We start from the raw sequence: 21,908 nt of genomic DNA on the forward strand, positions 1-21,908 counted from the left end.
TCCGTCGCGACGGAGTGTGAGGATGACACCCTGTTCCGTCGTGACAGGCCTGGAATGAACTTCTTGGCGTAGCACACCAGCGACCCCTCGATGCTCTCGACGCACAAGTTGCGAGCTTTCATGGTGGAGATGACCCTCTTGTAGAAGGGTAGCCCCAGAAAGGTGAGCTCATTGTACCACCAGTCGAACCTCACCGGATCCCAGTGTCGGAGGCCTGTCTCGATCTCGTTCCAGAGGATGCTGCCGCCGGGGCTCGCCATCAGATCGCCGGCGACGATGGTCCTGTTGTCGTGCACGAAAACTAGAGGGAGGGAGATAGGTGGGAAAAAAAATAAAAACGGGTTGGTTGGGCTTTGTTTAAGCCCTATTTTTTAGGTCGAATGAGGGTTTTGACCCTCATTTGACCAAATAAATGGAGCGTGTGCGCCTCAGTCCGAGGTGCGCCTCAAGGCCTACGAGGCGCACGCCTCAAGGGTATTGCGCCTTAGGTCTGCGCCTCAAGGCACAAAGCCCCTCGCCTTGAGGCGAGGCGCGCTTTTTGCGCCTTTAGGCGCGTTTTTAATAACACTGGCTAACACAATCTAAGTTTGCTTGGGATATTGTTGTCAGGTCAGGCATTTCAGATGAAAGACATGTGGACACTCCAGAAGTTGTAAATGTCAAGATGAAGAGTGATGATGGAGAACCTCTTGAAAACCCAACTCCGTATAGACAACTCGTCGAGGCTTTCTCATACCTTTCCATTACAAGACCTGACATTGTACATGCTGTCCATACAGCCAGTGAATTTCAACATTCTCCAACCTCTGTCCATATGGGATCGGTTTTGCGAATTATCAGATACATTAAAAATTCTATATCTCGGGGTCTATTTTTGTCTGCTTCTAATCTCAAGCTTCTTGCTTATACTGATGCAGATTGGGGAGGTGATTCGAATGATCGTCATTTAACGACAGGTTTTTGTGTCTTTTTGGAGAAATCGCTGATCTCATGGAGATGTAAGAAGCAACATAAAGTATCTCTTTCATCAACAGAGGTTGAATACAGAGCAATGGCTACTACAACTATGGAAGTAGTCTGGTTTGGACTACTGCTTTCCGACATGGGAGTTGAAAGTTCAGAAGCATCCGATATGTGTTGTGACAACAAGACCTCTATCTACATTGCAAGCAATCAGACGTTCCACGAACGTACCAAGCATATATAAATGGATTGTCATTATATTCGGAAGAAATTCTTGCGCGACACCATCAATCTTCCCTATGTTGCTTCAGAATATCAGCTGATTGATTTCTTCACCAAGCCTCTTGCTGATCATAGATTTCACTTTCTCTTAGGCAAACTTTCGGTTATCCAACCGTAAGTTTGAGGGGGGGTGTTAAAATATGTAATCTCATAGACAACTCGTATCTCATATGTAATCTTATAGACAGCTCATGTAATCTCTTGTAATATTTTTCTTTATTTTAGTTAGTTTAATTCTAATTTAGTTCTAGTTTAAACTAAACTAGAACTCACTTAAAACCCATTTTTAGAACACATTTAGGCTTCACCTTTTTTACCAAGTCAAAAAGGTGCACCTCCAAGGGAGCCGTTGGGCTCCCAACAGCTCTAATAGAGCCATTGGGAGTCCAATGACTCCCTTGAGGCTCCTCTCCCCTTCTATAAATATGGGGTTGTTTCTCCTTGTAAATGTATTCTTTTGTTCTTTGTTCTTTGTTCTTGTGGGAGTTCTCTCCCAAGTTTACGAAATCTTGTTCTTCATTTTATGTATACCGTTTTTTTTTGGTATTGTGTATGAGTGTGAGCTCTTTTGTGTGAATGCTTTTGTTTCGTAAATCCTCTTTGTGAGTGTTGAAGAAACAATCCTTGTTAGGGATTGCTACATTCTTTCATGCACTTTCGGAATCAAATCTAAAAATGGCTATGTTGTTTTGAAATTGATTTTGAGTAAGGATATGAAATTCTTTAAAGGTAGAGAAAACATCGGATTTGTTTTTAATAAAATAAACCCACGTGTATCTAGTAAAATCATCAATAAATACAACATAATATGAATATCCTCCTTTAGACATAACGGGTGCCGGTCCCCATACATCCGAATGCACTAATTCAAATGGTCTCTTGAAAAAAAAATTGCCACGTGGATAAGGAAGAACATTTTTCTAAGGATATAATCATTGCATGTAAATTCTTTTTCATTATAAATTTTTTTCAAAAAAGAAAAAAGATATAACTTAGAAATACTAAGGGGACCAAACCTCTTGTGCCAAGTAATAATATTTTTAGATTATACATGATTACAAAATGATTTTGATGACAAAGACAAAAAATCCATGTAATATAGGTCTTTCTTCTATTGCCTTGCCCAATCCGCTTTTTGGACCGAAGATCCTGCAGATAACAATTGGTTGGTGAAAACGAGACACTATATCCAAACTCGGTTATTTTGAGAAACGGAAAAGAGATTCAAGTTAAAGTTTTGGAATAATCCTAATTTTTGAAACAAAATTCTTTGCCTTAACTAAAAAGTTTTTCAAGATTTCTCATCCCTTCAACATCTAATGATGTTCCATCGGCTTAAAAGAATTAAGACTTGGTTTAGATAAAAGAGATGCATTTGGAGTCATATGAAAGGAGGCACTCGAATCATGGATCCAAGAGTACGTACCCGAAGTTGATGAGATCGTGGCACCAGAGGTGGAATGTGTGGAAGAGTTGATTCTCATGAATTGTTGGAGAGTTTTCATAAGTTGAGCAATGGAGTCCTTTATGTATCCATCTCTCTTTGATTCTTCACTTGAATTGCTTGGACTATCTTCAACGGAAGCCACCTTCTTTTTAAGCTTAGGACAATCCGGTCTAAGATGACCCATTACAATGGTGACAAATAATTTTTATTCCTTCACCATTGTTATTTTTTAAAAAATGAATAGGTTTATATATCCTCATGTTATTTTTCGGTCTAGATACCGCATGAACCTCATCAAAGTTTTTTTTAAGAGCCAAGCGAGTTTCTTCTTGGCATAAGTCGACAAAGATTTTACTAAGAGGAGTAAAAGCCCTACGAAGAAAGGATCCTTTTAGTTGTTCAAATTCGGGACAAATCTCATGAATAAATTAAAAAAATATCTCTTTATTTGCTCTTGCCTCATAACAATAGCGTTTCTTTCCCATTGTGGTTCGAGGAGAGCAAGTTCATCCCATAGAGGGAATAGAGTACTATAATAGTCTCTAATACTCATATCCCCTTGCTTGGTTTCTCTTATTTTTTCTTGTAAAAGAAAATGTCTAGCAAGGTCCTTTTGAGTGTACATATCTTTCATGAAGAACCATGCTTCATTTGCTTTTTTAAATTTGGCTAGATTAGCACAAATCTTGAGTTCCATGTTATTCATAAACCATTCCCATATTTTGGGATGCTCATTTTCCCAATCTTCAACTTTAGATTGATATTTTTGAATAGCTTTGGCCTTTTCTTCATCACTTAAGGTTTTTTCTTCATTCCCCTCCATGGTGAGCTTCAATTTGTGGTTTCAGAATGATTTCATATACATATCCTCAAAGTTTCTTACTTTTGAGGTTGTTTTTCATTGCGGCCGTCAACATTCTATAGTTGGTCCCATTTAATTTGAATGAAAGGTCGATTTTTGCATCTTTGTTGGCCATTGAAGAAGAACAAGGGTATGAATCTCAATACCACTCAATCATAAGAGAGAGTAGTCCCAAGAGTGTTTGCAATACCGAGTGGCTCTAATACCATGAAATGAAACATAGTGCAAAGAACAATGTCACAAAGTTGTTAAAATGTAAATTGCAATATATATATATATATATATATATATTATTTAATATTATTATATTTTCTTTTATTATTTTATTTTTCTATTTTTTATTTTCTTTTTTAGCATCTAGTTCAATAGAAACTAGATATTTTGATCCAGTCAAGTTCCTGTTGGAACTTGACTGTGCAAGTAGCTCTTGGACTGTAGTCCAACTGTTAAAATATGTTGTACATATATATATTTATATATATAGATCACGACACATACACATATATATATTAATTATATATATGTCTATGTGTCTATCTACCAGTGTTATTAAAAACGCGCCTCAAGGCGCAAAAAGCGCGCCTCGCCTCAAGGCGAGGGGCTTTGTGCCTTGAGGCGCAGGCATAAGGCGCAAAAGCCCTGAGGCGCACGCCTCATACGCCTTGAGGCGTACGCCTCAGAGCGAGGCGCGCCTCAAGGTGAGGCTTTTAATAACACTGGTTTTGTCCTATTGAATTTTCTCTCCAACTTTTTCTAACTTTTATGCAGTGGGAGTCCAACTCAAACACCAATCTTTTGCAAGTTGTATGAAAACAGTAAACCCCCTTATGAAATTAAGAACTAAGTGGGTAATTAACTTTATCCTATGTCATTAGCAAATTATACTCTCCAACAGCTAGCATATGCCATCTGAATCTCTCTATATATAATCCATAGATACATGCCTATCGAAGAAGGAAATTATATAATTGATTTTCATGCCCACTTTTCCCCTTCAATAAAGTGATCACTTATATGTTCATCATATCCACATTCACCTTTTTACACAGAATTAATACCAGGATTCTCTTATCGATCTATTATTATCTCCACTCCAAAGTGCTCCCTGTGGTGTGTCTGTTCATATGTGCTTTGTGAGAATCTTTGTATAGGTTTAATCGTTCAACTTTAATTAGTTTGTCCTGGAATTTACTATTCAAGTCATAAGCAATAAGTTAGATTCACTTTTAGTAAGATTAGAAGTGCAGTAGACTATTATACAAGAATTTAAAGATGGGCCAACAATAGGCCAATTTGCTGCTCAGACTTAAATCTTATTCTACAAAAATAATGGATATATAGGTATATATATAGAAACATCATCCCTAGGATTAGTTAAATAACTAGATCTTAGAAAAGGGTGTCACGTTAATGAAAGTGTCACGGTTGTTTCACTGCAGTTTATACAACTGTAACAGTTGAACTGTTCTTGCTTTCTCAATAGCATCCACACTGGGAGTGTTGTATTTTGCACGCTGTCTCATAAAAAGATGCAAATCACAGTTGGATCAGTAAAGAGAACCATAGTTTCACTGGTTACTTAGCTTATAGAAACGTAGTTTTCAACACATAATTTGACAAGTATAACTAATTCAGGAATCAAATCCAATAGTCTAACTTCAAGCACATGGTATAGGTTTGGGAATATATAGGATTCTGGCTAATTGTATTGGTTCGCTTCTTATGCCATAAAAAAATATCAGATCTCTTTTCATGTTGGGGATCCCTCTCATGTCTTCTTTACCCTTTTACTTTACTTTATTTAGAGTTTCCATTCATTGGCCAGAACACTGTGTGCACATGCAAACAAACTTATTTTATGGCATAATAATGTAAATGCTCTTGATACTAAGTATTTAATCAATTTTATCAATCTTTAATTATTCCACAATACAATAACTAAGTTGTTTGTGGCTAAATTTACTTCTACTGCCATGGTTTGATGTTAGGTGTATGATATACTGTCATGGTTTGATGTTTGGTTTTATACGTTAATCTCATATTTTTTAGAATAATCTCATATATTTTAATTTCTTTTAGTTAATCTCATATATTTTCCAGTTATGTAATCAATTTTTTAGTTACTTTTATATGTTAATCTCATATTTTTTAGAATAATCTCATATATTTTAACTTTTATAGGTTAATCCCATATATTTTAACTTTTGTAGGCTAATCTCATATATTTTTTAGTTATGTAATCAGGTTTTAGTTACTTTTATATGTTAATCTTATATTTTTTAGTACTTATTTGACATTTTCTATTTCTTATTGGTTGTCAATTTCATCAATAACGCATTTCTTTATTTATTTGTATTTTTAGATATTTTTTTATATTTTTTTAAAAGTTTTCAAAAAAATTTTTTGAGGCTTACGCTTTACGCCTCAAGGCTTACGCCTCGCCTCGGTTTTTGGTTGAGCGCCTCGCTACGCCTCAACGCTTTTCACAACACTGCTATCTACATATATAAATATATATATATATATATTTATATCTTTTGTAAATAGACCCATATAGGGGTAAAACAGTCTTTTTACTTCTTATCGCATATTGTATTTTTTCTCCTTTTCTTTTATTTCCTTTTTTTCTTTCTTTTTTATTTTCTTTATTCTTTTCCTTTTCCTCCTTGGAATGGGCCCCACCTAGGGGAACGTTGGAGCATCCAACGGTCATATTTATGACCGTTGGAAGGGCTCCAACGTCCCTCTAGGAGCCCTTCCAAGGCCTCCTCTTTTGTCTATAAATAAAGGGGTTTCTCCCCATTGTAAAGCATGCTTCTTTGAAGCCTTTTGAGTGGAATATATATTTTTCCTCTTCTTTTGGGTGCCTTACCACTTTAAGTGGTTGTGTTGTTCTTTTGCCCATTAGTGGCTATTTGTGTATGTGCGTGCTCTCTTGTTTTGCTCTTGGAGACTTCATCCGGCACTTCATTACATGGTATCAGAGCCTTGGTTGATAAAGCTTCATCAGATCTTCTTTTGACAAGTAATATCCTTCTCTTTCGTGCATTTATATTCCTCTTCTACAAATGGCCAACAAGGATGCAAAAATCGACCTCTCATTCAAATTGGATGGGACCAATTATCGCATGTGGACGGCCGCCATGGAAAACAATCTCAAAGGTAAAAAACTTTGGGGTTATGTATGTGGAACCATTCCGGAACCACAATTGAAGTTGACTAAGTTTGAAGGTAATGAGGAAAAAGCTTTGAACGAAGAGGAAAAAGAGAAGGCTATTCTTGATTACTCTTCTAAATTAGAAGATTGGGAAAGTGAGCATGCTAAAATTTTAGCATGGTTCATGAACAATGTTGAATTAAAGATTTGTGCAAATCTCGCCAAATTCAAGAAGGCTAATGAAGCTTGGTTCTTTATGAAAGGCATGTACACTCAAAGAGACCTTGCTAGGCATTTCTTCCTACAAGAAAAGGTAAGAGCTACTAAACAAGGTGATATGAGTATTAGGGACTACTATAGTGCCCTATCCTCTTTATGGGATGAACTTGTCCTTCTCGAACCCCAATGGGAGGGTAGTGCTATTGCTATGAGGCAAGAGCAAATGGAAAAAGAAAGATTTTTCCAATTTATTCATGGGCTTCGCCCCGAATTTGAGCAACTTAGAGGATCCCTTCTCCATAGGGCCTCTACTCCTCTAAGTGATATTTTGGCCGACTTATGTCAAGAAGAGACTCGTTTGGCATTAAAACGAGATGTTGATGAAGTTCATGCCGTATCTAGACCCGGCAACAATGTAAGGCCATACAAACCACCTCATTTCTTCAAAAATAATGGTGGTGGAGGAAGGAAAATCATTTGCCATAATTGTAATGAACCGGGCCATATTCGTCCGGATTGCCCAAGATTTAAAAAGAAGGTGGCCTCCGTTGGTGAAGCTCCTTCAAATGAAGACTCAAAGAAAGATGGTGACATAAAAGAGTCTCTTGCTCATCTTACCGAAACTCTTCAACAATTCATGAAGATGAGCTTCTCTCAGTTTTCTTCTATACCATCCACTTCCGGCGCCGCTATCTCCTCCTTCCCAGGTATGACCTCTTGGATTCTTGATTCGGGTGCCTCCTTTCATATGACTCCGAATGCATCACTCTTATAAAAAACAAGTCTCAACAAATTTAAATCTTTTGTCTCCACTGCCGATGGAACATCCTTGGATGTTGAAGGCATTGGGAATCTTGAGAAAACTTATAATGAAAACAAAGAATTTTTTGTTCCCAAAATTCGAATTATTCCAAAACTTAATTTAAATCTATTTTCCGTTTCCCAAATTACCGATTTTGAATGTAATGTCACTTTTTCACCTACCCATTGCTATGTGCAGGATCTCCGGTCCGGGAAGCGGATTGGGCATGGCCATAGAAGAGGGGATCTTTATTATATGGATTTTTTGTCATTACCAACCAAATCATTTTGTAATCATGTTCAATCCAAAGATATTGAGACTTGGCATAAAAGACTTGGACATCCTAGTGTTTCTAAATTGTATCTCTTTCCTTTTTTGGAAAAATTTTGTAATACAAATACATTCACATGCAATGATTGTATCCTTGGAAAAATTCATTCGCTTCCGTATTCTCATAATAATTTTGTGTCAAAAAGACCTTTTGAACTTGTGCATTCCGATGTATGGGGACCAGCACCCGTTCTGTCCAAGGGAGGCTACTCTTACTATGTTAGTTTTGTTGATGACTTTACTAGATATACATGGGTATACATTATTAAAAATAAATCTGATGTCTTTAATAATTTTAAAGAATTTCATATTCTTATTCAAAACCAATTTCAAAACAATATAGCTATATTTAGATCCGACTCTGGAGGAGAATACATGTCTAAAGATTTTCAAAATTATTTCAAAACAAATGGAATTTTACATCAACGATTTTGTCCTAAAACCCCACAACAAAATGGTCTTGCGGAAAGAAAACATAGACATTTAATTGAAACTACAAGAACACTTCTTGTTTCTAAAAATGTTCCTAAAAACTTTTGGGCCGAAGCTCTTCTTACCGCAACATATTTAATCAATCGTATGCCCTCTGCTTCTTTAAAAAATGTATCACCTTTTGAAAAATTATTCAAAATTACTCCAGATTTTAATAGATTAAGGATATTTGGATGTAAATGTTTTGTGCTTGTTCAAGGACAAGATAAACTATCACCTAAAGCTATTGAATGTGCATTCATTGGATATGGTGAAAATAAAAAAGGTTATAGATGCTATGACACTCGAAATAATAAACTCTATATATCAAGAAATGTAAATTTTCTTGAAGAACAAAATGGATTTGATGTTCACACATCTAGAGAAAACCTTGACTATTCCTTCCTATTTGATCTTGCTCCTAGAATTGAAACACCAGATGCAAGTACTTGCGATAATACTTGTGATGGCATCTCCCATCATAATGATATACTTCAGCATGGTAATGATTCTCAAGTTGAGAATCTTAATGAAATGAATGTATATACCCGGCGGTCAGGAATTGAACATCAACCTGCTCTTGAAAGATATTCTCAAGATCTCTCATTAGAAGAACCTATTAATGCACCTAGGAGATCTTCTCGTAATAGTAGACCTCCACAAAAATTTGTATCTTATGAATCCTTCTCACCTAATTATAGGGCTTGTCTCATGTTAATTCATTCATATCATGAGCCTACTTCCTTTAAAGAAGCTAAAGATCATCCACATTGGATTGAAGCAATGAAAGTTGAATTAGAGGCTCTTAACAAAGCTCAAACTTGGAGTATTATTTCCCAACCATCAGGAAAAAAGGCAATTGGGTGTAGATGGGTATATAAAGTTAAAACCAAGTGTGATGGATCTCTTGAGAGATACAAGGTTCGTTTGGTTGCAAAAGGCTATGCCCAAGAATATGGAATTGATTATGAGGAAACCTTTGCTCCCGTAGCTAGGATGACTAGTGTGAGAACTTTAATTGCCTTAGCCTCCATTAAACAATGGCCTATATATCAACTTGACGTTAAAAACGTTTTTTTAAATGAAAATTTATATGAAGAAGTGCTTATGGATCCTCCGCCAGGTCTTGAAATTGGTAAAGGAAATATTCTAAAGTTAAATAAAGCTCTCTATGGTCTTAAACAAGCACCTAAAGCTTGGTATGATCTTTTTAGCAAAGTAGTTCTTGATAATGGTTTCTCCTCATGTTATACTGATACTGCTTTGTTTGTTAAAAATTCTAATGATCACATTACAATTCTGTTATTATATGTTGATGACATGATTATCACAGGTAATGATAAGAGAGGTATTAACCTTATTAAGAATATTCTCAAAGAAAATTTTGATATGTCTGATCTTGGTTATCTAAGATATTTTTTAGGTATTGAAGTTGCATACTCTCCCAAAGGGTATGTCCTCTCTCAGATGAAGCTTGCCTCCGACATTATTGACAGATCTGGACTGACTGATGACAAGAAGGTGGAGACGCCAGAAATAATCAATGCCAAGATGAGAGCTAGTGATGGCACTCCTTTAGCTGATCCCACACCTTATCGTCAATTGATTGGGTCGCTCACATACTTATCCATCACTAGGCCCGATATTTCTCATGCAGTTCATAGTGCAAGTCAATTTCAGACTGCTCCCTCCACCATTCACATGGCTGCTGTCATGAGAATTATCAGATATCTGAAAGGCACCATAACAAAAGGATTATTCTTACCCTCTTCTTCACCTCTTACTTTACTTGCTTATACTGACTCTGATTGGGGTGATAACCCCGATGATCGTATTTCTACCACAGGGTATTGTGTGTTTCTTGGAGAGTCACTTATCTCTTGGAGGTGTAAGAAGCAACAGAAAGTTTCACTCTCTTCTACTGAAGCAGAGTATCGTGCGATGGCCACTACCACCACGGAGATCGTATGGTTAAGAAGTTTGCTTAAAGATATGGGAGTCTCATTCTCAACTCCCTCAAAGCTGTGCTGCGACAACAAGAGCTCTATCTACATTGCCAGCAATCACACCTTTCATGAAAGAACAAAGCACATTGAGATGGATTGCCATTATGTTCGTGATGAGTTCCTACGAGGCACCATTCAATTGCCTTATGTTCCAACCGAGTACCAATTGAAATATGTGTAAAAGGTAAAATGACAAAAATACCCTTTATCGGGTTTTACAAAGAGTGATATATATATATATAGAAAGAGAGAGAGATACGTACACATATATGTATATATATATAATACATTGAGTACATTTTAACAGAAACTTGTCCTAAAAGACTTGGACATCCTAGTTGTTCAAAGATGTATCTCTTTCCTTTTGAAAAAAAATTGTGGTAAAAAAGATGTCATTTGCAAATATTGTATTGTTGAAAAGATGAAACCTACTCCATTTCCTAATGAAACCTTTGTTTCTACAAAGCCTTTTGAATAACTGCATTTGGATTTATGGGGACCTTTTCTGGTCATATCAAAAGGATGCTACTCAGATTATGTTACTTTTATTGACGATTTCACTAGATATGTGTGGATATACTTCATCAATCTCAAGTTCGAAGTTTTTTCTTTTTTTAAGAATTTCATATGATTATCAAAAATCAATTTCATGGCAGTATTTTCATTCGTAGATCCAACTCGGGTAGTGAATACTTGTCCAATGAATTTCAAAATTATTTAAGACAAAATGACATTTGTCATAAAAAATCTTTCCCTAGAACTTCTCAATAAAATAGTCTAGTTGAAAGAAAACATAGGCATATTTTGGAAACTGCTATGATCCTACTTATTTTTGAAGATATTTCAAAGAGTTTTTGGGCCAAGGCCGTTCCAACGCCAACTTATTTGATAAATGAAATGCCTTCATCATCTTTACAAAACATTTCTCCATATGAAAAATTATTTAAAAGAACACCCGATTTTAAGTGTCTACGAATTTTTGGTTGTAAGTGTTTTGCTCTCTTACACAAAAAAATAAGTTATCTCTAAAAGCCTTGAATGTGTCTTCATTGAATATGGGGAAACCCAAAAAGGCTATAAATGTTTTGATTTTAAGAATAATAAACTTTATGTTTCTAAAGATATAACCTTCTTGAAAAATGAAAATGATCTTTATAAAATTGAAAAGGAAGAAGTACATTATATGTTTTTGTTCGATCCCATACCAAGTGAAGGTAATTCTTGTGATATTCCTTTTAATGATAATGAAGAAAACTTAGTTAGTAATGATAATGGGCATTCTAATGATGAGAATGCTGAATCACCATTAAATTATGGTGATATTGTCGAAAAACCTATACAAATATATACTCGGCGTGAGTGAAGAAATCCTCCTAGTGCCTTAGAAAGATACACACATGACTCAACTGTAGAAGAAACCTCACTTAGATCCGGTCGTGTTTCTATCCCACCAAGTAGGTTTGTATCTTATGACACTTTGACACCAAATTATAGGGCATGTTTTTTTTATAGCTTCACACTCCTACCATGAACCGTCACATTATAATGAAGCCAAAACATTTCATATTGGGTTGAAGACATGAACGTAGAATTAAATGCCCTAGGAAAGCTATGACTTGGGAAGTAGTTACATTACCCTTAGGAAAGAAAGCATTAGGTTGTAGATGGGTTTTTAAGGTCAAAACAAAGAGTGATGGAACTCTAGAAAGATATAAACTGTTGAAGTTGGCAGCTAGGGTTTTCAAGTAAACAAGAGGGAGAGAAGAAGAGAGAGAGAAGAATAGAAATCGTTATTTCTCATTAGGGCTAATCTCACTTAAATAGAGAGATTAGCCAACAACAAAGAATGTATAATAATACCCTTAAGAATAATAATTAAATACCAGGGACCCGACCCACTAGATAGTTACTGCTTCTCAACACTCCCCCTCAAGCTGGAGCATATATATCAATAATGTTCAGCTTGTCACAACATTTTGAAAAATGTGAACTAGCTAGGGGTTTAGTGAAGACATCTGCAATTTGGTTCTCTGAAGATATGTGCTTGGTACAAATGTACCCAGTTTGTACCAGGTCACGTACATAGTGACAATCCACCTCAATATGCTTTGTCCTTTCATGAAACACTGGGTTATTAGCAATATAAGTAGCAGCTCTATTATCATATATCATCTCCATGGGTAATAAGACTTTCACTTGGAGATCAGTCAACACAGATTTAACCCACACCATCTCAGCAGCAGTCTGAGCCATAGCCCGATACTCTGACTCAGCACTCGACCTGACAACAAGAGTTTGTTTCTTACTTTTCCAAGTAACCAGATTTCCTCCAACAAGCACAAAGAATCCAGTTGTCGACTTTCTATCAACAACCGACCCTGCATAATCTGCATCTGTCCTTTACCAGGAGATAACTTTAGATATTTGAGAATCATCATCGTAACCTCCCAGTGAGCCTTTGTAGGTTTGTCCATAAACTGACTTATCTTGCTCACGACTAAAGATATGTCGGGTCTGGTAACAATCACATATAATAGCTTGCCAACCAATGAGCGATAATAACTATTGTCCACATACTTTGATTTTTCATCAAATAGATGAGCCTTAGGATCCATAGGAATCCTTGCAGGTTTGGCACCTAACATTCCTGTCTTCTTTAGCAGATCCAAGACATATTTTCGCTGTGACAAAACCAATCCTTCTTTACCCCTTGCGACCTCTATGCCTAAGAAATATCTAAGTGGTCCCAGGTCCTTAGTCACAAAGTGTTTTTGAAGATGAGACTTTGTGTCAGCAATGTCTTTTTCACTACTTCTTGTGACTATAATGTCATCAATATATACAATCATGACCACAATCCCTGTGCAAGACTTTTTAATGAAAAGAGAGTGGTCAGAGGCAGATCAAACAAACCCAAATGCTGACATGACCTCAGCCAGCTTGGAGAACCACGCACGGGGACTCTGTTTGAGACCATAGATTGCCTTGTTCAACTTGCATACCTTCTGACACTCCCCCTGAACTTCAAACCCCAGAGGTTGTTGCATGTAAACTGTCTCCTCCAAGTCTCCATACAGAAAAGCATTTTTCACATCAAGCTGACATAGAGGCCAACCATGGTGCACCGCGACTGACAAAACAAGGCGAATAGTCGCAAGATGAGCAACAAGAGAGAATGTTTCAAAAAAGTCCATCCCGTAAGTTTGAGTATAGCCTTTCGCAACCAGGTGAGCTTTAAACCTTTCAATCGATCCATCTGAGTTATACTTAATAGTATAGACCCATTTACAACCAACAATATCAGCCTCAGGTGGAGGATTAACTAAGTCCCAGGTTTGCCGAGAGAGCAGTGCATCCATTTCATCCTGCATGGCCTTCGCCCATTCGGGGTCCAGAAGAGCTTGATGATGATTGAGAGGAACAGATGCAACAGATAATGCTAATACAAAATTCTTCATATTTGCACCAATTCTTGCCTCGGAAACAAACTGAGAAATAGGATGAAGTGTACATTGCCTTTTTCCTTTCCGAAGAGCAATAGGTAAATCATCATCAACAAGAGAATTGCCAGTAGGTTTAGGAACACTCACCTCGGGAGAAGTTGATGGCACGAGCATAGAGTTGAGTGGAGCTCGATGTGTGTACACCACAGGAGGATGTTTGTAACGGGACGGAGTCGGATTGGGAACAATAGGCTCAAGACGAACCGACTCTAATGGAAAAGGGGGAACAGGAAGAGGGAATAAATCACCTTGACTAGCCTGTATTCTTGGAGTACTAGAAAAATATGGGATAGACTCAAAAAATGACACATCCGCACTGACATACTCTCTTTGGGATATGGGATCATAACAACGACATCCTTTTTTATGCTTAGGATACCCAACAAAAACACATTTTATAGATTGGGAAGGCAATTTATCTCGATTGGGACCAAGCTTATGAACAAAGCAGACACAACCAAACACCTTTGGTGAGACAGGGAAAAAAGGAGCTTCAGGTCTGAGAATTTGAATGGGAATACGATCCCCCACTGAGGTTGAGGGCATACGGTTTATTAGGTATCCCGCTGTTAGAACTGCATCTCCCCAGTAAGATGCAGACATATTAGACTGAATCATAAGGCAATGAGCAATATTGAGAATGTGTCTATGCTTGTGCTCCGCTACTTCATTCTGTTGCGAGGTATGAGGACAGGAGGTCTGAGGTTGGATCTCAAGGTTTTTGTAAAATTGTAATAGGTCAGAGGATTTGAATTCAAGAGCGTTGTCACTGCGAACAACTTTGACGCAAGAATTAAACTGAGTTTTTATTTCAATAATCAAGGATTTTAAAATAATGGGGGCTTCAGCCTTATCTTTTAACAAGAATACCCAGGATAATCTGGAAAAATCATCTACAATGACTAAATAATAACGACACTTAGAACGACTAAGAATTCGACTTGGACCCCGAACATGAAGAAGATCAAACAAATTTTGATTCAAGGGACTCTGACTAGACGGAAATGAACTCCTATGATGCTTCCCAAGCTGACACGCTTCACACAGCAGAGTTGTGGACGACGAGATGTGAGGAATAACTCTACGCAATTTAAGCAACGGAAGATGACCAAGACGATGATGCCAAAGCAGCGGACTAGAAGAGGACTCAACTACGGAATGAGCTGAGACAACGGGTTGATGTAGATAGTAGACTCCACCTTCCTCATAGCCTCCACCAATCGTCTTTCCTGTCAGCAAGTCCTGAAAAGTGCAACAAGCAGGATCAAATATTACTCGACAATTCAATTGTTTCGCAACACGACTAACAGATAACAGATTTTGAGGGAATGAAGGAGCATGGAGAACATTTGATAACTGAAGAGTAGGGGAAATGGAGATATTTCTCTAGCCAACAATGGGAGAGGAACTTCCATCGGCAAGAACCACCTTTTTATGGTTAGCAACACTATCCAAATTGGAAAAATCACAAGCATTTCCACACAAATGTTGAGATGCCCCTAATCAATAATCCACCTACTACCTTGGCAAGATAAATTATCACCGGCAGAACATGCAACATCAGCCACAGGAGGACTAGACAGACGATGTGCCAACAAATCATCATACTCAGCACGAGTGAGTGTAACCGAATCATTAGGAGGAACAACAGGAGACTCGGGTTTGGCAACTTGAGTTGTAGGAACAACTTTAGCTGAATGTGCAGGGGTCGCCCATTCTTGTCAAAGCATCTATCTTCTAAATGTCCAAATCTTCCGCAGTAGGAACACTGAAGTTTGCCACGTTCTCTTGTGCCTCGACCACGTCCCCGTCCTCGTGTATTAAGAATAAAACCTCGGCCTCGACCATAAGAGACAAACATAGCAGAGGTTTGTGAGTCCGACTGGGACGAGGGAAGAGACATGGCAAGCCTGCTCAGCCGATTGTATGCCTCAGCAAGAGTGGGAACATCGGATCCTGTCAACATCTGAACTTTGGCAACTGAGAATTCAGCTGACAGGCCAGTAAGAAACCGTGCGACCATGGTGTGCTTCTGGTGTAACCTCTGGTTATCACAGCATAATGGTCTATGTGCATTTAGTCTCTCAAACGCTGCTTTCACAGAGGCACAGTACTGGGCTAGAGATTGCTCTCCTTGCTGCAACTGATAGATCTCTTGTTCCACTTGAAGAATACGACTTACATTAGTTTCTTGTGAGTAAGTATCTCGCAAATTATCCCACATTTGTTTTGCAGTTGTGTAATAAATTAGCCCATCAGCGACAGAAGGTTGCACACTATTCATAATCCACGACATGACTATATCATTGTCCTCTTCCCATGTTGCATATTTTCCAGTTTTGTCTTTAGGCTCACTTTCTAACAAAATATGTTTTCTGTGATGCCCTGATACAGACATCATGAACGTACGAGACCATCTAGCATAGTTGGTCTCATCGAGTTTTACAGATGATCCATAGGAGAATGGATTTGCAAATGCCTTATACTCAGTGGCTGAGTCATTCTTCAATTCAGTTTTCTGCGTTTCAGCCATGGAATAGGGTTGTAGATGTGTCTCACTTCACAGACACTCCACCAACACCGATAGCACCAATAAATCTGATCAAATTTAAGAGACGCTGAACAGTTCTGGTTTTCCACACCGATCAACAATTTCAACACTAATAGGTCTGATAAGCTTTAAGAGGCGCTGATCAGATCTGACTTTCCACACGATCGACAACTTCCATTGTCTTATTTAAAACACCACCCACAAACACTTCCATCGACTTAACAGATCTGATTTAGATCACAAAGGGAAAGGTTGCGACACGCAACATGAAACCCACAACCACAACAAGAAGTTTATAATCACCCAAAACTGAATGCAGACTTGAATCATAAAAAAATTGTCATTCACCCTCAGATCGATACCCAGATCTGAACACACACAATTAAAACTGTATCATACCTCACCAGATCGACTCCAAGCAGCGACTACAATCTTGGTTTACATACCCGATAACCATGATGCAGAGATCACATGCTTGCATTCATCGACTGGCCTCCACTCCGATGTCGACAGCAAATCTATCCTCTACGACACACCAAGAACAAAGATGACGCCCAGATCTGCAATCCCTCTGACGCGTAAACCTATTTGAGGAGGAACTTGATCAGATCACACGCCCAGATCTGCAACCTGCTCTGATACCATGTTGAAGTTGGCGGCTAGGGTTTTCAAGTAAACAAGAGGGAGAGAAGAGAGAGAGAGAAGAATAGAAATCGTTATTTCTCATTAGGGCTAATCTCACTTAAATAGAGAGATTAGCCAGCAACAAAGACTGTACAATAATACCCTTAAGAATAATAATTAAATACCAGGGACCCGACCCACTAGATAGTTACTGCTTCTCAACATAAACTTAGTTTAGTGGCCAAAGGATATTCTCAGGAATACGAAATTGACTTTGAGAAAGCCTTTACACTAGTAGTTAGGATGACTAGTGTTAGGACATTCATAGCTGCTGCATCTATTAAAAAATTGCCCATATATCAACTTAATATTAAAAAAAAAATTCTCAATGGAGAATTAAATGAGGTTTATATGGATTGTCCGCTGGGATTTAATATTGAAAACTATTGACACTGTTCTTTTTGTCAAAAGTACAAGTTCTAAGGTGGTTATACTTCTACTTTATGTATATGATATGATAATAACTGGAAGTGACAAATAGGGGGTTAACACTATTAAAAATCTTTTAAAAGAAGGTTTTGATATGTCTGATTTGAGCTTTTTAAGATATTTTTTAGGTATTGAAGTTGCTTACCAGAGGGTATATCCTTTCTGAAATGAAGTTTGTTGCTGATATTTGCGCCAAGTGTGACATTTCTGATGATAAGGTAGAAACTCATGAAGTGATCAATGCTAAATTAAGGCTTGAAGATGAGATTTTTCTCGAAGACCCCATACCTTATTCCAACTAATTGGGTCACTCACTCACTTGTATATCAACAAACCTGTTATAGTCCATGCAGTTCACTTTGTCATGCTTCAACCACCATGCACATGAGTGTTGTGTTAAGAATTATCAGATATGTCAAGAATATCATAACAAATGGACTTTTCTTATCTTCATAATTTTCTTTAGATTTACTTGCTTATATTCATGCTGATTGGGGATGAAATCCCAATGATAGAGTCTCAACTATGAGTTTTTATGTGTTTTTTAGGAGACTCTAATTTCGTGAAGATGCAAAAAGCGACAAAAAGTATCTTTGTCCTCAACTGAAGCTGAATATCGTGCGATGACTACGACAACAATGGAGTTTCTATGGCTATGAAGTTTTGAGCAATCATCTCAATGCCTTCAAAGATGTGCGATAATAAAAGTGATCTACATTGTGAGCAACTACACCTTCCATGAGCGAACCAAACACATTGAGATGGATTATCATTATGTATGTGATGAGTATCTGAGAAGAACTATTGAGTTGCTGTATGTTACATCGGAGTACCAGCTGATTGATTTCTTCACCAAAGCTTTTCTTGCACCTCGGTTTATCTTTCTCTTTAACAAACTTTCGGTTACTTCACTGTGAGTTTGAAGAGGGGTGTTAATATATATATATATATATATATATATGTGTGTGTGTGTGTGTGTGTGTGTGTGTGTGTGTGTGTTCTGTCATAGACAATTTTGTAATATGTAAATCTTATAAGGGCATTTTAGTCTTTTTGCATGTAATAAGGATTGTTCATTAGGAACAACCTTTTTTCTTTTTATTTATTTATTTTTTAAGTCTTTTATTTAATAAAGCATGGGAAAGGACCATAGAATCATTGGGAGCATCCCAACGGTGATAAATATGACCGTTGGGAGCTCCCGAGTGGCCTCCCTCTCTCTCTTGTATTTTTTGTATAAATAGGGGTGTCATCCCTCTTCATTCTCTAATGCTTGGAGCTCAAGCATATATCCAATAAAGATATATTTTTTTATCCTTTTGTGTTGCCATTATTGGCTCTTGTATGGTCCCATCGTGTACTTGTGCTTGTGCACTTTGTAATTGTGTTCTTGTAAGCCCTTAAAGGCCTTTGTTTGTATTTTTTCACATATTTCATTACACCAATAACTCACAGCTTAAGTCTCATCTTTCCTGGACATGCAACCATCCATGTGTTGAGAAGCACAAACCAACAAAGCGTGGCACATTGATTGGATGCATGGACATCCATGAATTCATGGAAGTCCATCTTTCATGTATTTGCCTTCTTCAAATTGACAAGAAAAATACATGAGGATGCTATTCTGCAAGATCTGTTGCAGATAATTTTCTGGATGTTTGTGTGCTACTTTTAATGCTAGTTCTTGCTGCCCAAACATAGAGACTAGAAAAGACAATGAGAACAAAGAGTTATTTTCCTCTACACCATCTCAGAAATGAAGAATGGTGGGTGTACCTTTGGTATATGCTGCGTTGTGCTTTCGTCTTAATAGTGTGGGTATTTACTTGATAGAAATATTCCTCATGCTGTCTTGTGATGTTGTTGATGAAAGTATCCCTATTTAATTCTCCATAATCAGCCTTGCTCTCTAGAAGTACTATTTGATCAACTTTGAGTGTTGATATTAATTAAAACTGAATCACATTTTGAAGTTTTCAATTGTAAATTGGATTTTTTAGCCAGAGGCAACACACTGCTCTATTATTACTCTCGAATATATGTTTTTTCAAGTGTATGGCATTTGTGAGGCATAAGACTAACAAGCTGTGTAATTATAGACATTAGAGATTAATAGTAAACTCTCTATAGTAGTATGATGGTCACCTCTTAGAATTATTTTAAGATTTTCCAAAAAGAAAAACCCATTTTAACATTTTCTATTCTGTCACATTGTTAGGCTCCTGTTAATCCAATGCTATCTCCCGATTGGTGCCAACAGCCACCACTAGTTGCAATTGGGAATGAGCAAGCTGCAAGTATGGTAGATTTTCCGACAAATCAGCACCATGAGCAGCAGGAACCACTTGAGGATTTTCCTGAAAGACCTGGCCAACCTGAGTGCCAATATTACTTGAAAACAGGCAGCTGTAAATTTAGATCTGCATGCAGGTATCATCATCCAAAGAGTAGGGCCTCAAAGCCACCTGTGTGCCCTGTCAGTCCCATGGGCCTTCCATTAAGACCTGTAAGTGCTTCTGATCATGCAATTGGAAAGAAAGGGGGGTTTCGATTAAGCCATTGAATTGACTTTAAAGAGTTCATGAGTGTTGTTTGTAATATGTACATATCTGTATGCTTGTCATGCATCCAGGACCAAACAGTATGTTTACATTACAGCAGCTTTGGGATTTGCAAATTTGGGCCAGCCTGTAAGTTTGATCATCCACTAACATATGGTTATCAAGGCCCACCGGCAACTGCCGTTAATGGCCCGTCTCAACCAAGTGATCCATCAACTTCTTTAGAAGATCAAAATTGAGTTCAAAGACATCTGTCAAGGAAACTGTTGGATCCATTGATTGATTCAGATTTCTGCTATTGATGTGAGCATGGAAACCAGCGAGGAATTATTAGGCATGTTGCTTGCTCATGTGAGCAAATTGATCAAGAGATGTGATTTTGGTTTTCTCTAGCTTGTTATCTTGCCTTTTCTCTTTTGATTCCCCGGCATTTGCACAAGAGACATTCAGGCACCTTAACTTTTTCTGTATTTATATCCTTTTGCTCGTTGCGTTGGACAAACTGATGATCCTCAATGGAAATGCCTGTTCTTGCTAATAAGCATGGATTTAGTTAGCTTGAATTCCATGCAGCTGCGGCCATATAACTTTATTGGGAAGAGCAGCCAATTTCATTGTATGACACTGAAAATCGTTGATCGAGTACTAATGGAATTCATTACAGCAATGCAGGAAATTTGCATTTTCTTGCCTTCATTGAAGATTACAAGTGATATTGGTTGAAGGAGATAGCTGGACAGGTAAGTTTCTGCACCATCACAACGGAGGTACTCTGCTTCGAAATCAAATATTTCAGTTTTTTCCCTGGCAAAAAAAAAAGAGACGACTGTGTAGTTAGACAGAGCATGTTAAGGAAATGAATATGAAAGCAGCTTCATGTTTATGGTAGACCGAGTGTTGAGACTAGTGACCTTCAAGCGCCTTGCCTTCTTGAAATCCATGACTCCCTGCCGTGTTATAACATGAAGCTGGTTCAAACCTACATTTTTTGAGTGATCACGCGTTCTTACCAACAAAAGCTTGTATACCAAAGGAAAGAACAGAACAAAAAGGGTAATTTACTAATTTAAACCTAGATGTGAAGCTTATGGTAAAATTATGTTTAGATGCCTGGGTTTTCAAATATAAGATTAATGCATCCCTTCACAAGAAATTGTTCAGATGTCCATGCGAGTTAATTTTTTTCACCCAACTCTAGTTAACTCTTCAAAATGATGCTTTTTAACTCTTCTTTTTCTTAGATGGTTGATGTCTCTTTTTATAGCTCACCACAGTTGTAGCTACGGTTAAGGGCAAATAAATAAATACAATTGTTATAACTAGTCGGGTTCATTTGGGTAATTTCTTTAAAAGGTGGTTGTATCTTAAAATACGTGTAAAATCCTAGCTAAATTTAAATTTACCATACTTATGTGCCTCTTTGTAAATTAGCGAAGAAAGAACCAAACGTTTTTGTACCTACGTTGGACAAGATGGATTCTTGCTGATCCAAGCATTAAGATGTATTAAGCTAGATCATTGATCTCTATGGGCGTCACAAGCTAAGCTTGTGCTCTTTTCTGTTATCTTCCACTTTGGAGTATAAACACAAAATATTTAGTGACATTAGTATGAGAAAAAGGTTTGGAAAATAAGTGTGTA

General features: G+C 37.4%; 1 protein-coding gene across 3 annotated transcripts in view; it reads left to right on the forward strand.

Moving 5' to 3' along the window:
• LOC149811674 (zinc finger CCCH domain-containing protein 33-like) overlaps positions 1 to 20,976 on the forward strand; it is an 89,058-nt gene extending 68,082 nt beyond the window's left edge. Inside the window, exons 5-6 of one of the 3 annotated variants that reach the window (XM_089993900.1) lie at positions 19,925 to 20,212; positions 20,932 to 20,976. In XM_089993900.1, the coding sequence (XP_089850026.1) occupies positions 19,925 to 20,212; positions 20,932 to 20,967 (324 nt within the window). In that variant the 3' untranslated portion in view covers positions 20,968 to 20,976. Of the gene's footprint in view, positions 1 to 19,924; positions 20,213 to 20,338 lie in introns of all 3 variants that reach the window. The other 2 variants (XM_089993899.1, XM_089993901.1) reach the window with 2 other exon arrangements.
• Positions 20,977 to 21,908: the final 932 nt, after the last annotated feature.

This window comes from Nuphar pumila, chromosome 17, assembly GCF_984573655.1.
Source record: "Nuphar pumila chromosome 17, dmNupPumi1.hap1.1, whole genome shotgun sequence".
In the NCBI taxonomy this organism is placed as follows: domain Eukaryota; kingdom Viridiplantae; phylum Streptophyta; class Magnoliopsida; order Nymphaeales; family Nymphaeaceae; genus Nuphar; species Nuphar pumila.